This window comes from Thalassophryne amazonica, chromosome 20 (assembly GCF_902500255.1).
Source record: "Thalassophryne amazonica chromosome 20, fThaAma1.1, whole genome shotgun sequence".
In the NCBI taxonomy this organism is placed as follows: Eukaryota; Metazoa; Chordata; class Actinopteri; order Batrachoidiformes; family Batrachoididae; genus Thalassophryne; species Thalassophryne amazonica.
In genome coordinates this window covers 41690196-41706988 of record NC_047122.1, presented here as the reverse complement: position 1 = coordinate 41706988, position 16793 = coordinate 41690196, and the positions used below count along the sequence as shown (strand labels likewise).

Genomic DNA, 16793 nt, shown 5'->3' with positions numbered 1-16793 from the left:
CAAGTTTCCAGTTCCACAAATTTTTACCTTGGAAAAATTTTCACGGTCAAAGTCCTGTTAGAAGTGGCTTTTTATTAGTTAAAATATAACACAAAAATAGATCAAAAGGGCTTTTCAATGTTAAAATCAAATATCCGTTAAATCAGCAATATGGATCCGATGCAGATCAAACTTAGTCTATTCATTGAGAGCGCCAGTTTGCACCTCATTGTCACAAATGAGAGTAATTGAGGCACTTTTGATTGAGATATAATGCAAAATGCACACCAAATGGGCTTTTCAATATTAAATTCGAATGTCCACAAAATCCACAATCCGGATCAGATCCGGATCAAACTTTGTCAGGTGATAGTGAGTGCCAGTCTGCACCTCACTTTCAAATATGAGCGTGATTGGGGCACCTTTGATTAAGATATAATGTAAAATATATATTAAATGGGATTTTCAATGTTAAATTTAAATGGCCACAAAATCTGTAATCTGGATCAGATCCAGATCAAACTTTGTCAGGTAATAGGAAGTGCCAGTCTGCACCTCACCTTCAAATATGAGCGGGATTGGGGCATGTTTGATTAAGATATAATGTAAAACATACGTTAAATGGGGTCTTCAATGTTAAATTTAAATGGCCACAAAATCTGTAATCTGGATCAGATCCAGATCAAACTTTTTCAATCAATAAAGGATACCATCGTACATAACACTCTCAAATATGAAAGAAATGTTATATTTTTTGACAGAGCAATGAATTGTTGCATATCTATTCAATGTTAAAGATAGGGATTTTTCCAATATTCCAAGATTTTTCCTGACTTTTCCCTTTAACCTATGACTTTGACAATTGAATTAGTTCTTTTCTATCAGGATATGAATCTTCAGTAAAAATTTAATTAGATTATATGACAAACCGTGGGCTCCAGACTGTTCACAAACAGACAAACAAACAAGCAAACAGGGTGAAAACATAACCTCCTCCAACTTCATTGGCAGAGGCAATAATGGTTATTAGGGGGGCCAGAAAAAATCGATTCATGTCCGAATTGCGATTCTTATTTATTACGATTCTGAATTGATCCAAAATATCCAAGAATCGATTTCTAAAAAGCATTTTTTTTTTTTTTACATTTTCTTGCTGACTCGCTGCGTGTTTGTCATTCAACGGCCTCCGTACTACAGCGTCCCCACGAGGGGAGGGTCCAACGTGCTTCAAACATTCGTGAGCTGCAGCTTAGCATGGCAGACGAAGAGCTAATTCAGCCAGCACCGTCTTTGCTGAAGGCAAATGTTTGGACGCATTTTGTATTTTATTATTTGCTGCGTAAGAAGGAGCTTGACATGACTTATGCAGTGTGTAAAATCTGCAAAATGAAAGTCAAGTACTTCGGAAACACCTCAAATCATCAAGACCACATGTTACGCTATCACCCGGAGCTAAAAGAAGTGGAGCAGCGGTATCTGCCAACTACTGACCAGCGCTTCGCTAAACTGCCAGCCAACTCTGAACGCGCAAAGCAGATAAGTAAATTTACATCTAGAATCACTTGATTAACCTTGTAAAGCTGCATTTTCTTAAACATAAACAATTTTTAAGTAATATAACTATTTCTCAGAGCTCTTTGAATCGAAAATCGATTCTGAATCGAATCGTCACCCCAAGAATCTGAATCGAATTGAATTGTGAGATGTTGTACGATTCACATCCCTAATGGTTATTTCTGTGATTTCATACTTTTTGTGTGTAGAAACTGTCTCTTTCTCACTGACAACCACAACTGATCCTAATTCATTATCAAACTAGCATCAACTAACCATCCAGCAGGAGGCAGACATGTCTGCAGGAATTACAAAGGTAAGACACCAGACTAGAAAGCGTTTGACCTCATTAGTTTGTGCCCTTTTAATTTGGTCAACTAATAAATATCTTTGTTCAAGAGCCATCGTTTTGGAGTGGCCTTTTGCGATGACTTGTGAAAGACACACCTGTGCAATAATCGTTGTGATGTACTGACCAGGTAGTCTTGGTAGTAAAGAGAATTTGAGAGAAATAAGTCTTGGATCATTGCTTGAAAAACAACAAAACAAACATGTTGCATTTGTTATTTTGCTGCATATATGAAAATAAAATGCTGAACAGCTTTAACGTCTTGTTCCAAAATGCAGTGAATGAAAATAGTTTTGGTCTGCAGAACAACGAGATGTAATTGGCCACTTTAAGAGCTGAAGCAGTCTAGTACTACCACTGTCCACATGTAGCTTTAGAAGGTTTTCAGCAGTTCATTGCTTCCCGTTTTGGTGATTACAGCAGCGAAAGAAGTACTTTCAAATGCAACCAAAAGCATCAATTTATTGAACTACAGCAAAACAAGTCTGATCACAATGGACCAGCGACTGAATAGAGAGCTGAAGAAAACAGGACCAGAGCAGAAGATTGCAGGAGGCAATTTACTTTTCTGCGTGTACTGAGGAATAACAGATTAAATAAGGAAAACACCACAATGGAAAAATTAAACATGGAATAAAATACAAAAAGGAATGGTGAAATAGAGCAGAGTGGAATTCATTAAAGTGCACCACACCAGACCAGATGCCAACACAAACGTAGAATAGATAAGAAAAGTTGGGAAGAGAAGAAAAGTGACAGGATTGTTCAAGACAAGAATAAGACAGACTATAGGGGAACTGACCGTTAAGCTTTGGAGAAGGTGTTCCTGTTGCTGGTTTTACAGGCTTCTTCTTCTCTCCAGCTACACAGAGGCAATCGGGAGATAGAAAACATCAGTGAAAACTCACTCACAGCTATGGAACTGCTCTAACCACAGAATGTGGTTAGAGCACCAACACCAACAACAGCAGCAAACATATTCTTTCAAATAATGGAATTTAAAAAAAAAGACTGTACAGTGCATCCGGAAGGTATTCACAGTACTTTTTCCACACTTTATGTTACAGCCTTATTCCAAAATGGATGCGATTCTTTTTTTTTCATCAAAATTCTACACACAATACCCCATAACGACAATGTGCTCTTTTTTTATTTTTGCAAATTTATTAAAAATAAAAAACGTACATAAGTATTCACAGCCGTTGCCATGAAGCTCAAAATAGAGCTCAGGCACAGCCTGTTTCCACTGATCGAGATGTTTCTACAGCATAACGAGTCCAACTGGGGTAAATTCAGTTGATTGGACATGATTTGGAAAGTCACACAGCTGACTACATATAAGGTTCCAGAGTGGACAGTGCATGTCAGAGCACAAACCAACCATGAAGTCAAAGGAATTGTCTGCAGACCTCTGAAACAGGATTGTCTCGAGGCACAAATCTGGGGAAGGGTCCAGAAACATTTCTGCTGATTAGAAGGTCCCAATAAACACAGTGGCCTCCACCATCTGTAAATGGAAGAAGTTCAGCTCCACCAGGACTCTTCCTAGAGCTGGCCGCTCATCTAAACTGAGCAATCGGGGGAGAAAGGCCTTAGTCAGAGAAATGACCAAGAACCTGATGGTCATGCTGTCAAAGCTCCAGCATTCCTCTGTGGACAGAGGAGAACCTTCCAGAAGGACAACCATCTCTGCAGCAATACACCAGTCAGGCCTGTATGGTAGAGTGGCCAGACGGAAGTCACGCCATAGTAAAAAGCAGATGACAGCCCACCTGGACTTTGCCAAAAGGCACCTGAAGGACTCCCAGACCATGATAAACACAATTCTCTGGTCTGATAAGACAAAGATTGAACTCCTTGGTGTGAATGCTAGATATCATGTTTGGAGGAAGCCAGGCACCATCCCTACAGTGAAGCATGGTGGTGGCAGCATCATGCTGTGAGGATGTTTTTCAGTGGCAGGAACTGGGAGACAAGTCAGGTTTGAGGGAAAGATGAATGCAGCAATGTACAGAGACATCCTGGGTGAAAACCTGTATAATGCGCTTGACCTCAGACTGGGGTGACGGTTCATCTTTCTGCAGCACAATGGCCCTAAGCACACAGCTGAGATATCAATGGAGTGGCTTCAGAACAACTCTGTGAATCTCCTTAAGTGGCCCAGCCAGAGCCCACACCTGAATCTGATTGAACATCTCTGGAGAGATCTGAAAATGGCTGTGCACCAATGCTCCCCATCCCACCTGATGGAGCTTGAGAGGTGCGGTTTAGAGGAATGGGCAACACTGTCCAAAGATAGGTTCACCAAGCTTGTGGCATCATATTCAAGAAGACCTGAGGCTGTTTGCTGCCAAAGGTGCATCAACAAAGTATTGACTAAAGGGTGTGAATATTTATGTACATGGGATTTCTTAGTTTTTTACTTTAATACATTTGCAAAAATGTCAAAAACATTTTTTCATTTTGTCTTTATGGGGTGTCGTTAGTAAGGGGGAAAAAGATTTTACTCCATTTTGGAATAAGGCTGTGACATAAGATGTGGAAAAAGTGAAGCGCTGTGAATACTTTCCGGATGCACTGTAAATAGACAGCAAGTAAGTGGGTCACCCTTTTGAGTCTGGTCTGGTTGAGGTTTCTCCCTCAAAAAAACTCCAGAGAGAGTTTTGTGTGAATTGTGCTCTTGGCTAATTTTTAGTTCATTAGTTAGTTAGCAATATTTACTTAGTTTTTTATTTTTAATACATTTTCAAAAAGAAGAAAAAAAACATTTTTTCATGTCATTATGGGGTGTTGTGAGTAGACTTTTGAGGGGAAAAAACAAATTGACTATTTTGGAATAAGACTAAGGTAAAAAAAAAAATGTGTAAAAATACTTTCAAGATGCACTGTACAATGGAAATAATTATTGGCACACTGTGGTGACTTTCCAGTAATCCCATTTCACAGCCAGTTTTTCTTTAAGGCCCCTTCACACATAGTGTAAAGTTGGTCGAATTGCACATTAAGTGCGCATGAAGCAGGAATTGTATGTAAAACGTGTAAAATCGTCGCTGCATCCAATGCCTCGTACACCTGTTGCTACAACTATTTGCGCACACCAGCAGCTGAAAGACAGAGTGTGCCCTGTGAAAGCCCATCAAACCCTCTCGCGGCAGGCGTCGGCCAAATTCCAGCTGACACACACGAACATCTAACACCGCTTGTTTGGCACTTAGAAAATATGTGGCCATTCGTATGATCATCACGAAAACAGTCAGCAGACGATCACTGTCGAGCTGAATGTGAAATCTGTCTAAGTGCCCCATGACTGTGAAGTTGGGGAGTGCACATGTGGCTCCCCCCACAACACATGTGCGTGTGTTTCTCGTGCTCCTCCCTGCTCCCCCAACACGTGTACATGTGGTTCACGTGCCCCCTCGCAGGCGAGGCATCTCTCATCTGATCACAGAGTGACATCTTGGTCTGTGCGTTGACAGGACGGGGGCATGGCTGGCTGCCCACAGCTGTTGCGACATCTCCGGTTCTGGACATCATAGCTGCAGCACACGTCCTGTGTTTTGACGGACACGTATGTGTGTGTGGTTGTGTGGGAATACATAAAAACATATATCGCTTTGCGACGGGAGCAGAAACGGTTCATATGGACACGCAGCAGTCTGACAGGAAACGCGTGTCGGGCCGTGAGGGCTATGAGCGGTGTGCCGCAGGACAAGCCAACAGTGTGACAAATACGCCACTTTCAGTCACATATCAGCAGAAATACGCCATACCAAACGCCGCTTGGTCAGTTATCACAGCGCTTTTTTTTCTTTTTCTAGAAAATATGTTTATCTGCTTGTTGATTTTAGACATTTCACGCTCCTGTTACAAGACAGTGATTCTAGTGCAGTAGTAGAGCATGTGGGTTTGAATCCCATGATTGCCAACTTTTTTAAAAATTTAACAGGGTTATTTAACCGTGGGGTTCTGTATTGTGTCCCCTTTTATGTATTATTTATATCAACCCAGTGACATTCACTAATTAGTTTTTATTTTATTTTCTTCCACATCAGTGGCATGATGTGATGCACCTCGTCCCATAGAACACAGTGAGCTGCTTGCACTGTGTTCCTGCTCGAAAGACACCGTCGTGTGCACGAACCGTCGCACCGGGATCGTGCACGCCTGCCCATCTGCGCAATGTTTCATGGTTCGCTCATTCGAGCTGTTTTGCTGTGAGTCTCCCTGAGTTGTACTTATTTGCACTATGTGTGAAGGGGCCCTTAGACAGGTCAGGGGTTCTGCATACATCAGGTGTCATGGGTTTTGGTTGGTGTTGGAGTGAACATTCCCTTAGAATGGAAATAATACACCTCATTCAAGTCCCCCTAAGTAAACACTGTTTTGACACACTTCAGAGGTACCCAGTGATTCTCCAGAGAAACATGTACCAACCATACAGTATGACTGGAAGCATCAAGACCCTAAAGACCTGGATCTTTGTTGTCCTACAAAATGACCACATGACTCTACCCCAGTATTTCTCAAAGGCCAAATTGATAGTGACATGAATATCATTACAATATGCGTGCAACAAGTTCAACACTTTCACCACATACAGATATGCTTCTGAGTAATCGCTGAGTCAAGGAAGACACTGCAAGCCTGGATTTTATTCTTGATCCAAGAAAGTAATAAATGCAGGCACTCCTACGCTTCACTCAGCTTCACAAGGACTGCAATCCTTTCAGACAACTCCACCTAAAACACTGGACTCCATGAGCTTACCCAATACCCACTCCATACAAGTATTAAACAAAGAAGGAGCCAGAACACATCCCTAACAAACACCAGCACTCACTAGGAAGAAGTGGGCATCATTTTTCGGAGTCCGGCATGTCCTGTGAGACTTCAACATGAAGGTGGTTTTTCTCCTCCGTTAGCACCTTCAGCACGAATTTCGCCGCCACTCTTTTCATGGCCAAATCTTCTGTCACAGTGGAATGTGCCGAAAAAGTGCTGATGTCCACCTCTTCCGCAATTTCTTGGATAGTCACACGACAGTCCCGCATCACCACAACACCACAACTTTGGAAATGATCTGGTCATTTCAGCATGTTGATGGCCGACCGGAGCGTGGCTCGCTCTCCACTGTTGTGCGGCCGTCTTTAAACCGGTTGTACCACTCCTTAATCTGTGTGATACCCATAGCATCGTCACAGAAAGCCGTCTGAATCTTCCAAATGGTTTTCACCTGGCTGTCGCCCAGTTTCTGGCAAAATTTGATGCAGTAGCGTTGATCCAGTCGTTCCGTCATTTTCCTTGCAATGAAAAACAAGAGAGCACTACACACAACCTCACACAAATGCTGCTTGCCAGCAAATGACGCAATCGACAGGCATGAAAAAATTCATGCATGCGCACGGTTGGCTCATGCAAGCACACATGATTCAAATCCATCAGGTTTTTGCAAAAAAACCCAAAAAAAAACAAAAAAGGTCGGATACTTTTCTAACAGGCCTCATAGAACTCACAGTACTCCTGCATTGGTTGGATTTGATGTCCAGCAACTTAGTGGAGATCACACAATTTGCAGGATGTCCCATAGAGTAACCTAATCACCTAAATCAGAGGTCTCAAACCGATTCCAGAAAGGGCCGAGAGGGTGCAGGCTTTCTGTGCAACCACCCACTCCAGCAGGTGATTTCACTGATTAACTGATTCCACCTGTTCAAAGTGATGTTAATCAGTGAAATCACCTACTGGAGTGGGTGGTTGCACAGAAAGCCTGCACCCTCTCGGCCCTTTCTGGAACCGGTTTGAGACCTCTGACCTAAATCAATTCCTTTCTGAAAATCAAGACAGGATGCATTGCCGACATTCATGGTTTTATTTAATGAGTGCTTGCAGGGCTAGGATGCAGTCAATGGCTGACTTCAAGGCCATGAATACAGACTGCCCTAGTTGCTGAGCAACAAGTAGCTGTTGCTAAATCCTTTCAAGAGTGGCCTTTGCAGGGACATAACCCTTTGCATAGAGCAGAGTAATACATCTCTGCTTATTGCAATCCAGGTGATCATCCTTTCCTTTCCACAAAGGAATAACAAGTTCATTCTTCAGGTCTTTTGGGATAAGCAAAGATTACTTACAATCAATGGTGCTGCCAGGGATGGTGGACCCCAGAAAAAGAAATCTTACTGGGAAAATTTTGATACTGTTTTACATAAAACTATGCATTTTAATGATATATTCGACTATCATTCCCATATTTGTGAAAAGAAAAACATGATTTGACAGTTACTTGGTAGGGGAACCACTGAAAATATAATGGAATTCATTTAGATTCAATTATTTGCTGCAAGACTGATACTCTAGACTGACAAAAAATACATATATGAGGCTATATGGTTGTTGCTATTTAATCTTCTGATTTCCAGAAAATATAAACATTTCTCTGATTAGATGGAGAGCAGTCACCCAGTTTGTACACACTAGAAATGTTCTCTGTTCCTACTGCAAAGCAGGGGGATGAGAGTCCCAAACTACTGACCAAACATTATATTTCAGTGATAGGGGATGCTTTTTAAACCATTAAAATTATTATTTTTTTTTATTCTTTAATTTTTTTTCACCATAATAATTGATTAATTCAATACACAGCTGCTCACCTCCTTCCTCAGTGGGTACTTGGGCTTGTTCAGGTGTGGCAGGTGGGGAACTAAGAGACGTGCTGCTGCGTGTCTATTCAGAACGTGCATTATTTTTTGAGCAGAGCAGCTTGCTAAACATGTGCCTGCATTGATTTGTAAACTAAAACAATAATGAAATGTATAAATCCAGAGTTTTCACCAGAAATATGAGCTAATATGGGCAGAAAAGTGAGGTAGCTTATAAACTATGGGCAAAGTTAAGGACAACAGGTTAATGTTCCAGAACTTTCCATCACATGAACCACTAACAGACCAACCTTGCCTATGAAAGAACTGGGTGATATACTGTCGAACCTTCTCTTCTTTCTCCTGTCTGAACCTTTTTTCTTTTTTGCTTTCTGAGTTCTGAGGCATCCTGCCACCTCTGCCTCCACTCGCTGTCTGTGTGAAAAGTTACGCTCTGCAGTTGTCTGACGGAGCAGGTGGAGTGAACCATTTTACATAAATAGAGAGGGGTTGGGGTGGGTGTTGAGAAATGTTTCCAAAACAAATAAACTTAGCGTTACTAATACACTATAAATAAAATATAAGTGTGATTGTCAGTTGAGTATCACATCACTGAGTATCATATTATTTTGTCAGTATTATAACTGTACTAAGGGCCTCACTGGGCGTGTGTCAGTCATGGGCCCCTAGAATCATTCTCCTTATTCACCCCTTTTCAGCGCCCTTGCATGCAATGCTAGGAGAATACAATTTCCATCCACCTGAAGGAATTCAGCTCTAATATCACAGATCAGTCCCATAGCTGTTTCATCACATTGGCGGTGACACTGGAATACAGTGATTTACTGCTGACTGATGGATCAGCAACCAGGGTGGTCCCAACATCCAGGAAGATCAGCCCTATACAAATGTTCAAAGTAGCCAACCTGACAGGCCACACAACAGAGTCCTCTGCCAGGAATGTACCATGAGTTGCCATGACTTTGGTGTATGGTTGTAGGAATGCAGTGCTTCGATTCCTCTCCAGGCTGAGGGTCACTACACCCCAGATGGTGTGTCATCTTCCCACCAATTCTTCTAACAAATGCCTCAGTTCTGTCACAGTCCTCTTTCTCAGTACATTATACAGCCCAGACTTTCCACCAGTCACAGCTTCATGGTGATGCGGAACAGAGAAGGAGTTTAATACAAGAAAACAGATCAAATCCTGACACATATTTCCAATGTGCCATCTGGAAAACTATAGCTGAAATTGCAGAGATTTATTTCTCATTTTCACTTTACTCTGAAGTTGTAAATGATGATGCAACAAACAAAAGTTGAACTATGATTAGTTTCTCCAATTAGCCTATGGCTGCTTCATAGCTGTCATGGCTATCTTGGTGGCTTCTCTCACTTGTCTCCTGCTTACACGATCACTCAGTTTTTGAAAACTGCCTACTCCAGACAGATTTATTATGCAGTATGATAGTTTATATTTCTTAATGAGGACATAGCCAATGACTTGGAAATGTTCATGTATAAAAACTGGCTGTAAAAGTGATGATTTATTGTAAATTCAAACTGTGCCAATAACTACAGGTATCACGTGTACATTTTATGTCTTTTATTTCACTAAATGAAAACATTTTTACTGTGCAATAATTTTGGGCATTTCTTATTAAATATTCTGATTACACAAAATTGATTTATTTGCATTTTTTCTGAACAAATTTGAAATTCTACATTTAAAATTCAGGGATGCAGATAATCTGAAGGAGAACTACAGATGTAGTCACCGCTGGCAAAAAGTTAATCAGCTGAAGCAGCATATTTATCCTGCAAGCTGCACCTGAGAATATTCAGATTTACATGATAGTTTGCACCTAAGGGTACTGGCCTTGGTGAATTGCTTTAAATGTAAAGCATGCAGTATTATGCAATTTGCATGCATTTCTTCATGAACAAAATGTTAGAATAAAACTCAGTCAATTATGGTGTAACACCGCCCCCAAACCAGACTCCACCTTTTTTTTTTTTTTTTTGTAGTTTTATGCAGAGTAAGCACTCCAAGATCAGTCTTGAAGTGTCCTTGAGCAAAACACACTCAGCACTGCTACATGCACTTAAGCTTAATTGCTCTGTATAAGAACATAAACCACATACACTAAATATAGATAGAACATTAAATGCGGAACTGCAGCTATTTCACCTCGACATATTGGCATCTTTCCAGTCCACGTGCCATCACTCTTGCACACTCGGTGTTCTGAGCCTCCAGCCAAGAAGTAGCCGGGCTGGCAGCTGTAGACCAGGGTGTAGCCAAAACCAGGCAGATCCATTCCCACCACGTCTACATGGAGTGGACTCTCTGGCTGCTTACAGGCATGGGCTAGAGGTCGGAGAGGGAATTTGAATTCTGAAGTCAGACTGACAGACAAGCGGGATGGATGGCTGAGCAGCTGACAAGTTCATATATTTCTTACGTATGCACTCAGGTTGCGTCCCGGTCCACGTTAGATCGGGCTGGCAAGTTCTTGAGGATGAGCCCTGAATCAAATGACCTGGTTGGCACTGGAATGACACCACACTCCCCACCTAAGCAGACAGAGAGATGGAAAATGTTTGTATAAGTGATTTACTTACTTGTTAAAAGGTCTGTATCTGGAGGTGTCACTGAGGTGGAAGGCAACAGAGATCTCATTTATTTAGTATATTAATAGGAGCAACAACTGAACCAGACAATTAAAAAGTTGTATGCAAAAACTCTGTTTATCTAGCTCAACCATTTGTGGGTGCTGACATATGCTATGAAACTGCATCAGAAATTCCGCACAAGATGTAGTATTTCAATATAATTAATTAATTTAAAGTATTTTCTTCTACATCACTATAATTTTGTTCCATAGAATTTAATTAAAAGATTCATAGTCTGATTTTGTCAATATGACTAAAATGGGATACTCACAGAAACTCAGTTTCTCTGCATGCTGTTTGGGGTGAAATGGCACTGCCAAATATGCTAATGTTAACTTCATGGAATTGAAGAAATTTGCTGGACCTACAATTGTAACTGAAAGTAAAAAACCAATGTATCAACAAAAAAAAAACTAAGGTAAAATAGACACCAAAGGACAGCGGCAAACAAAGCTAATAAATATATATCTCTGATATATAATAAATATGTCAGAGATCCTGATGGGATGAACGCAAGGTACATCCTGGAAAATTTCATGCAAACATTTTGCTGGATATCTGCAAGACAGGAAAGACACCACTCACTCGGGTCACCTGGGTCAGTTATCAATACTATTGCTAGTTACTTTGCCAAAATAAGTCAATAAGGAGCTAAATGCCTAATTGCATTACTCAATGTATTTTTTTGTAGATGTATTTCAGAAATTCAGAGTTCCCAGTCTCCACTGAATGCAGCATGAAACTTGAACTGTGTGGATGTGTTTCCTCCATACTTCCTTTGCCATGGAATCTTAACAAGAAACTCCAACTTTGTGACATACCACAAAAATGAATGAATTCTTATTCAATAATTATTGTGACATTTGCAAAGACTGTTCAGAGGGGTCATGGTTGGCGCTCTCTAAGTGCTTTCTCATTGTGTCACAACTGATAGTGATGATCAATCTTGTTGCTCCCTGTGATGAAGCAACACAAAGCCCACATCAATTCACGTTTCTTTTATTTCTCCTTTAATTAGTTTGTTAATTGCATTCACCTTTGCAGCACCAAATAAAGGAGCCACAACCAGGACATCTATTGCAGTCGAATACAAACGAAGTTGTTTAGTGAGTTTAGCAGGTCAGATCCCTTACCTTAAAGCCATAGGTCCGATTTAAGGAGCCATAACGCGGTGTTCCGGGGTTATCACAGCTCGTCTTGGTCGGTTCTGGAAAGCAGAGCACAGTATTGGTCATTACACACAAAATCAAAAAGGTATAGTCATTAATCAGCAGTATTATACGGCCTCTCTCTTTCAACATCCTTTTCTCTCTTCTGTTGTCATGGTAACAGCAATGTTTTGTATAAGGACAGCAGGGGGCAGTAGTGCGTCAGCATAAAACGAAGCAGGGCCGGCTGTGCGTGCGCTGGTGTGTGCGGCACGGTCATCAGCATGTTGAGCACATCCTGACGCAGAGCTCGATTCAATGCAGCTTCCGAAATGACAGATTCTCTCTCTCTCTCTCTCTCTCTCTCTCTCTCTCTCTCTCTCTCTCTCTCTCTCTCTCTCCCCCCTCTATTCTTTATTCTCTCTTTCTGTGCACCCCCCCCACCCCACCATCTCCCTCGTCTGTCTTATTTAAAGAGCGAGCTGCTTCAGCTTAAAACTCATTGTGTTTCAGACACATCGTAACACACATCACAAGCTAAGGCGCACAGTCGCAATCACATGCTAATAAATCAAATGCACACAAACCACCACTCAACAATACATTTTCATTATAGGGGAAAAACACACACTTGTGCACACGGAGCCCCAGTGAATGTCACTTTGTCTGTTTGATCAGATTTTTTTTTTCTCCCAGCCGAACCCTCACGAAAAAATAAAAAAATTCACAGTGCAAAATTGAGCGCACAAGCAGCAGCCCCAACTCAACAGCTACCAATTACCCATAATCTCAGCCCTGCGATGCATCATGTGGCAGTTTGCAGCAGTTGTTTTAAAGTGCAGCGTGCATCCCTGATCATAAGCTATCAAGGAATAAAAAGTCAAGAGTCTGTTCACATGACAGACGCTGTATTAGCGGCGTTACAGTTGATCAGCACTTGTGTTGGGTAAAAGCACACACTCAACATCGGACGCGTGATATGGTGCTGAAAACGCCATGCGTGACGCTGAATTGACCCAGTGGGACCATACTATGCAATGTGTGGCTGAATATCCTGTCTCGTTTTCTTCTTAATCCCTGAACAGCGGCATTGCATTTCACTGTGTTTGTTTTTAAAAAGGCACTTGTGTGCTGGATCACGCCCAGAGAAATGTGCCACATGTCCCAACTGCCCTAGCTGACACTCCCTCACCATGCAACTGATGCTTCTCATCTGAGTCTCCCTAAGTTACTGTTCATTTCACACAAGGTCATTCTAGCAGCACCCAAGGATCCTCCAAAGAGACATCACGCCAAAGACATCCCAGTCATCTCCTTTGGAGAAAGAAACCAGAGAAAAAGACCAAATCCTTATATTTGAGATGCTAGTTTGAAAATGATGCAACCAAGAAGCGAAATAGCTGCCGGATAATTGTCTGCTGATCAACTATTTTGTTATCCAGCAGTTCTGTCAGTGCTAAAGTATATAACAAGCTAGAAAGTACCTGCCGCAATAGATGACTACACTATTAAACCGAACATTCCATTTTCAAGTTAATGTAATGGTGCGTTTACACATAAGCAAGATGCGTTACAAATGTCATTTTTCTGTCTTTCGTGACACATTCCTGACATTCTTAACGTGACTTAACACATCCGAATAGGTTTCTTAATAGTGCGTGCTGGTGCGCGATATTCTTGATATTCGTGGAGCATGTTTTTGGCTGTCAAAAAATCTTCCACGAATGTCACACACCACCCTCATTTCGTCTCACGTGGTGGAGGTCGCAACTGAGCGTGTTGATCCGTCTTGATGACTAGTGATCCTTAACAGAACGTGACAACGTTCATAGTGGTTCCTGTGATGGTTCTTGGAGCCCAAACTGTTACGCGTTATTACGAAGTGACACGGAAACTGTCAAGTTTTGACGCGACTTGTAACGCGGCGTCACATTTCACTGTGCGCCACGACGAATCAGTTTTCTGTCACGTGCACACAATTAAACTCAGCTCCACAGCGTTCAGTTTGATGCAGTATGCCGAAGAGGAACAGTGACGCGAAGTCAGCCAAGTGCCATTCTACAGTTCCTGCTGAAGCTCCTCAGGACGCTCCTGCAGGTGTTCCACCTGCTGTTGTAACCGATGAGCGGGAGAACGAGTCTGAACCAGAGGAGCGAGAGGAGCCTCACATGCAGCCAGACATCTCTGCACCTCCTCCAGTCAGGCGGAGGAAGAAGCGTGCGCACAATTAAACCCTGCTGCACAGCATTCAGTTTGATTGCTGACACCAAGTCCGCTAAAAGTCTCATTTCAGTGCTCCTCAGCGCGCTCCTGCAGGTGTTCCACCTGCTGCATGTGCCTGATGTTTGGGAAAACGCGCGAGACGAGAGCCGCATGAAGCCACACATCTGGCTCTGTCCGTCTCCTCCTCTCTGCACCACTCCATGGCACAGAGCCCAGCTACGCATGCAGTCACAAAGTTCTTCTGAAAAACTGGAGCGATCTGAATTGTTAGCAATACGGTTGGATGAATATGGGTGTGTGTGTGGAGACAATTCAACTCATTCACAACGTGACAGAACTTAACGATGCGCTGTTATGCACAATAGTGCGCAACAACGTGGAACATTATTCTTGACTGTGTGTAATGGTTCCTAATAATTCTCCAGCAACACGTGCCATTAATCGTAACACCTGGTAACAGGTTGCAGCAGTTCCTGAGGACACCTGATGCCTCTACCCCGAATCATCACATTCGTGATCAGCAGCCAAGAATGTGTACTTTGTGGCATTCGTGACTTGTCATCGTTATGTGTAAACACAGCATAACTCAAACTTTGAAAAAGTTATAGTCACTCATTTCCATGAATTAAACTAACTCAAATATGAATTATTGTCACAACAACTCAGTTCCTTTAAGTGCATTTAAAGATTTGGGGCATTTAAGTGTTGGTGATGTATTTCCAGTGCATTCCATTCACTCATTTTAATTGAGTTTATGTAACGGAGGCCAGCAGGTGTCACTGTGCATATGTAGTTAGTAAACCTCACTCCCAACAGTTCAAAAGAATTCTCTGGTCACAAGACCAGAGGCCTGGATTTTAGCCTTCTGGTTAGAGAGTCCGTCTTCCATGCCGGAGATCGTGAGTTTGCATCCCGAGGGGAGCAAATAGGCAGAGTCATAACAGCACAACGCAGAGTCAACAAGTAAACCAAAGATTAATTAATTATAAATTAAGTTACTAAAACTTTGACAATTAAATTTGTGAAAATTGTTTTATTTAAGATGGCAAACTCAAATGGTTTAAGGCAACTGGTTTCCTCAAATGGTTTAACTTCAACTAACTCATTGAGTTTTACAGTGTAGTTGGGGTAGGGTCATCAATGCCAATGCAAATGATCTATTTACATGCTTTTTTGTGAGTTCAGAGTCAGCTGTTGGAAAGATCCACATTTGGCCCATGGGTAGTTATACAAAAACAGTTGGAAGGGTTGCTATAGCAACTATGAAAATATTTACATGTTAATTAGTTCAACGAGTACAATCAAAGGGCTGGGTCTGTGTTCTACTGAGGTATCAAAACTAGTTTATTTTGAAGCTAAATTTGTCAGGACATAAGATGAACGTTCAGTGGTTAAATTGCACATTAAACCCTTTATCGAGATTAAAACCGCGTTTAACATTACATGGTTCAGCTGACAGACTAATTGCCGATAAACGTAAAAATAAGTTTGCCCTCGCTCAACACCTGGGATAATTGCTATCCTGATAAAGCAGGACATCTAAGACTCTGCTCCATATAATGGTAAAATACCCCCAGCACCTTCATACGGAAGAGATGCCAATCTGAGAAAAATGCTTTCACAAACATCAAAGGAATCCTTTAAGCCTAGCTTCCTAAAGCGCCCTTTCATTGACAAACTTTGCAGGATTCTAGTCACAATTCATTACTGTCCAAATAAGTCCATACGACTTTATCTTTGACGGGAGAGCAGCTGCTTTGAAAAGCAAACCCATGCATAAACCGAAAAACGCTGCTGTCAACATCATAAAGACAGGTCATTAATTGCTATGATCGTTAGGAGGAGGGACATCAGACACCAACAAAGACTTCCTGGTGAGCCACAAACAAGGGACAACAAACTAATGATTTGTCACTCAGGAAAGTAAAAACAAAAAAATATTTAATAAAAACAAAGATATGTGCAGAAATGGATCATAATTTACACATGAAATGACAAAATAAAAGGAAGCCTCTTTTACAAAGCTTTGATATGTTATTAAAAAAGAACATGCCTATTTTACTGGCATTACCTTTTTAGAAATCTCATTTAAAAATCTCAGAGTGCAAGTAGGGTGATCATCACTGCCTTTCATTTGAACCCAGATTTTGAAGTGGGTAACAACACTCCTGCCTAAGCAAACTAAACTATTCTGTGGCACATGTGGCGATAAATGATTGATCATGGCCA

The 16793-nt window shown here is 41.5% G+C and overlaps 1 protein-coding gene across 1 annotated transcript in view; it reads right to left on the bottom strand.

The window, feature by feature from the left end:
• Window positions 1-16793, bottom strand: part of LOC117502203 (CUB and sushi domain-containing protein 3-like) — a 1088443-nt gene that overhangs the window by 15561 nt on the left and 1056089 nt on the right. The window contains 4 exon segments of the mRNA XM_034161241.1: window positions 2685-2744; window positions 10709-10888; window positions 10983-11094; window positions 12327-12400. Coding sequence (XP_034017132.1) covers window positions 2685-2744; window positions 10709-10888; window positions 10983-11094; window positions 12327-12400 — 426 coding nt within the window.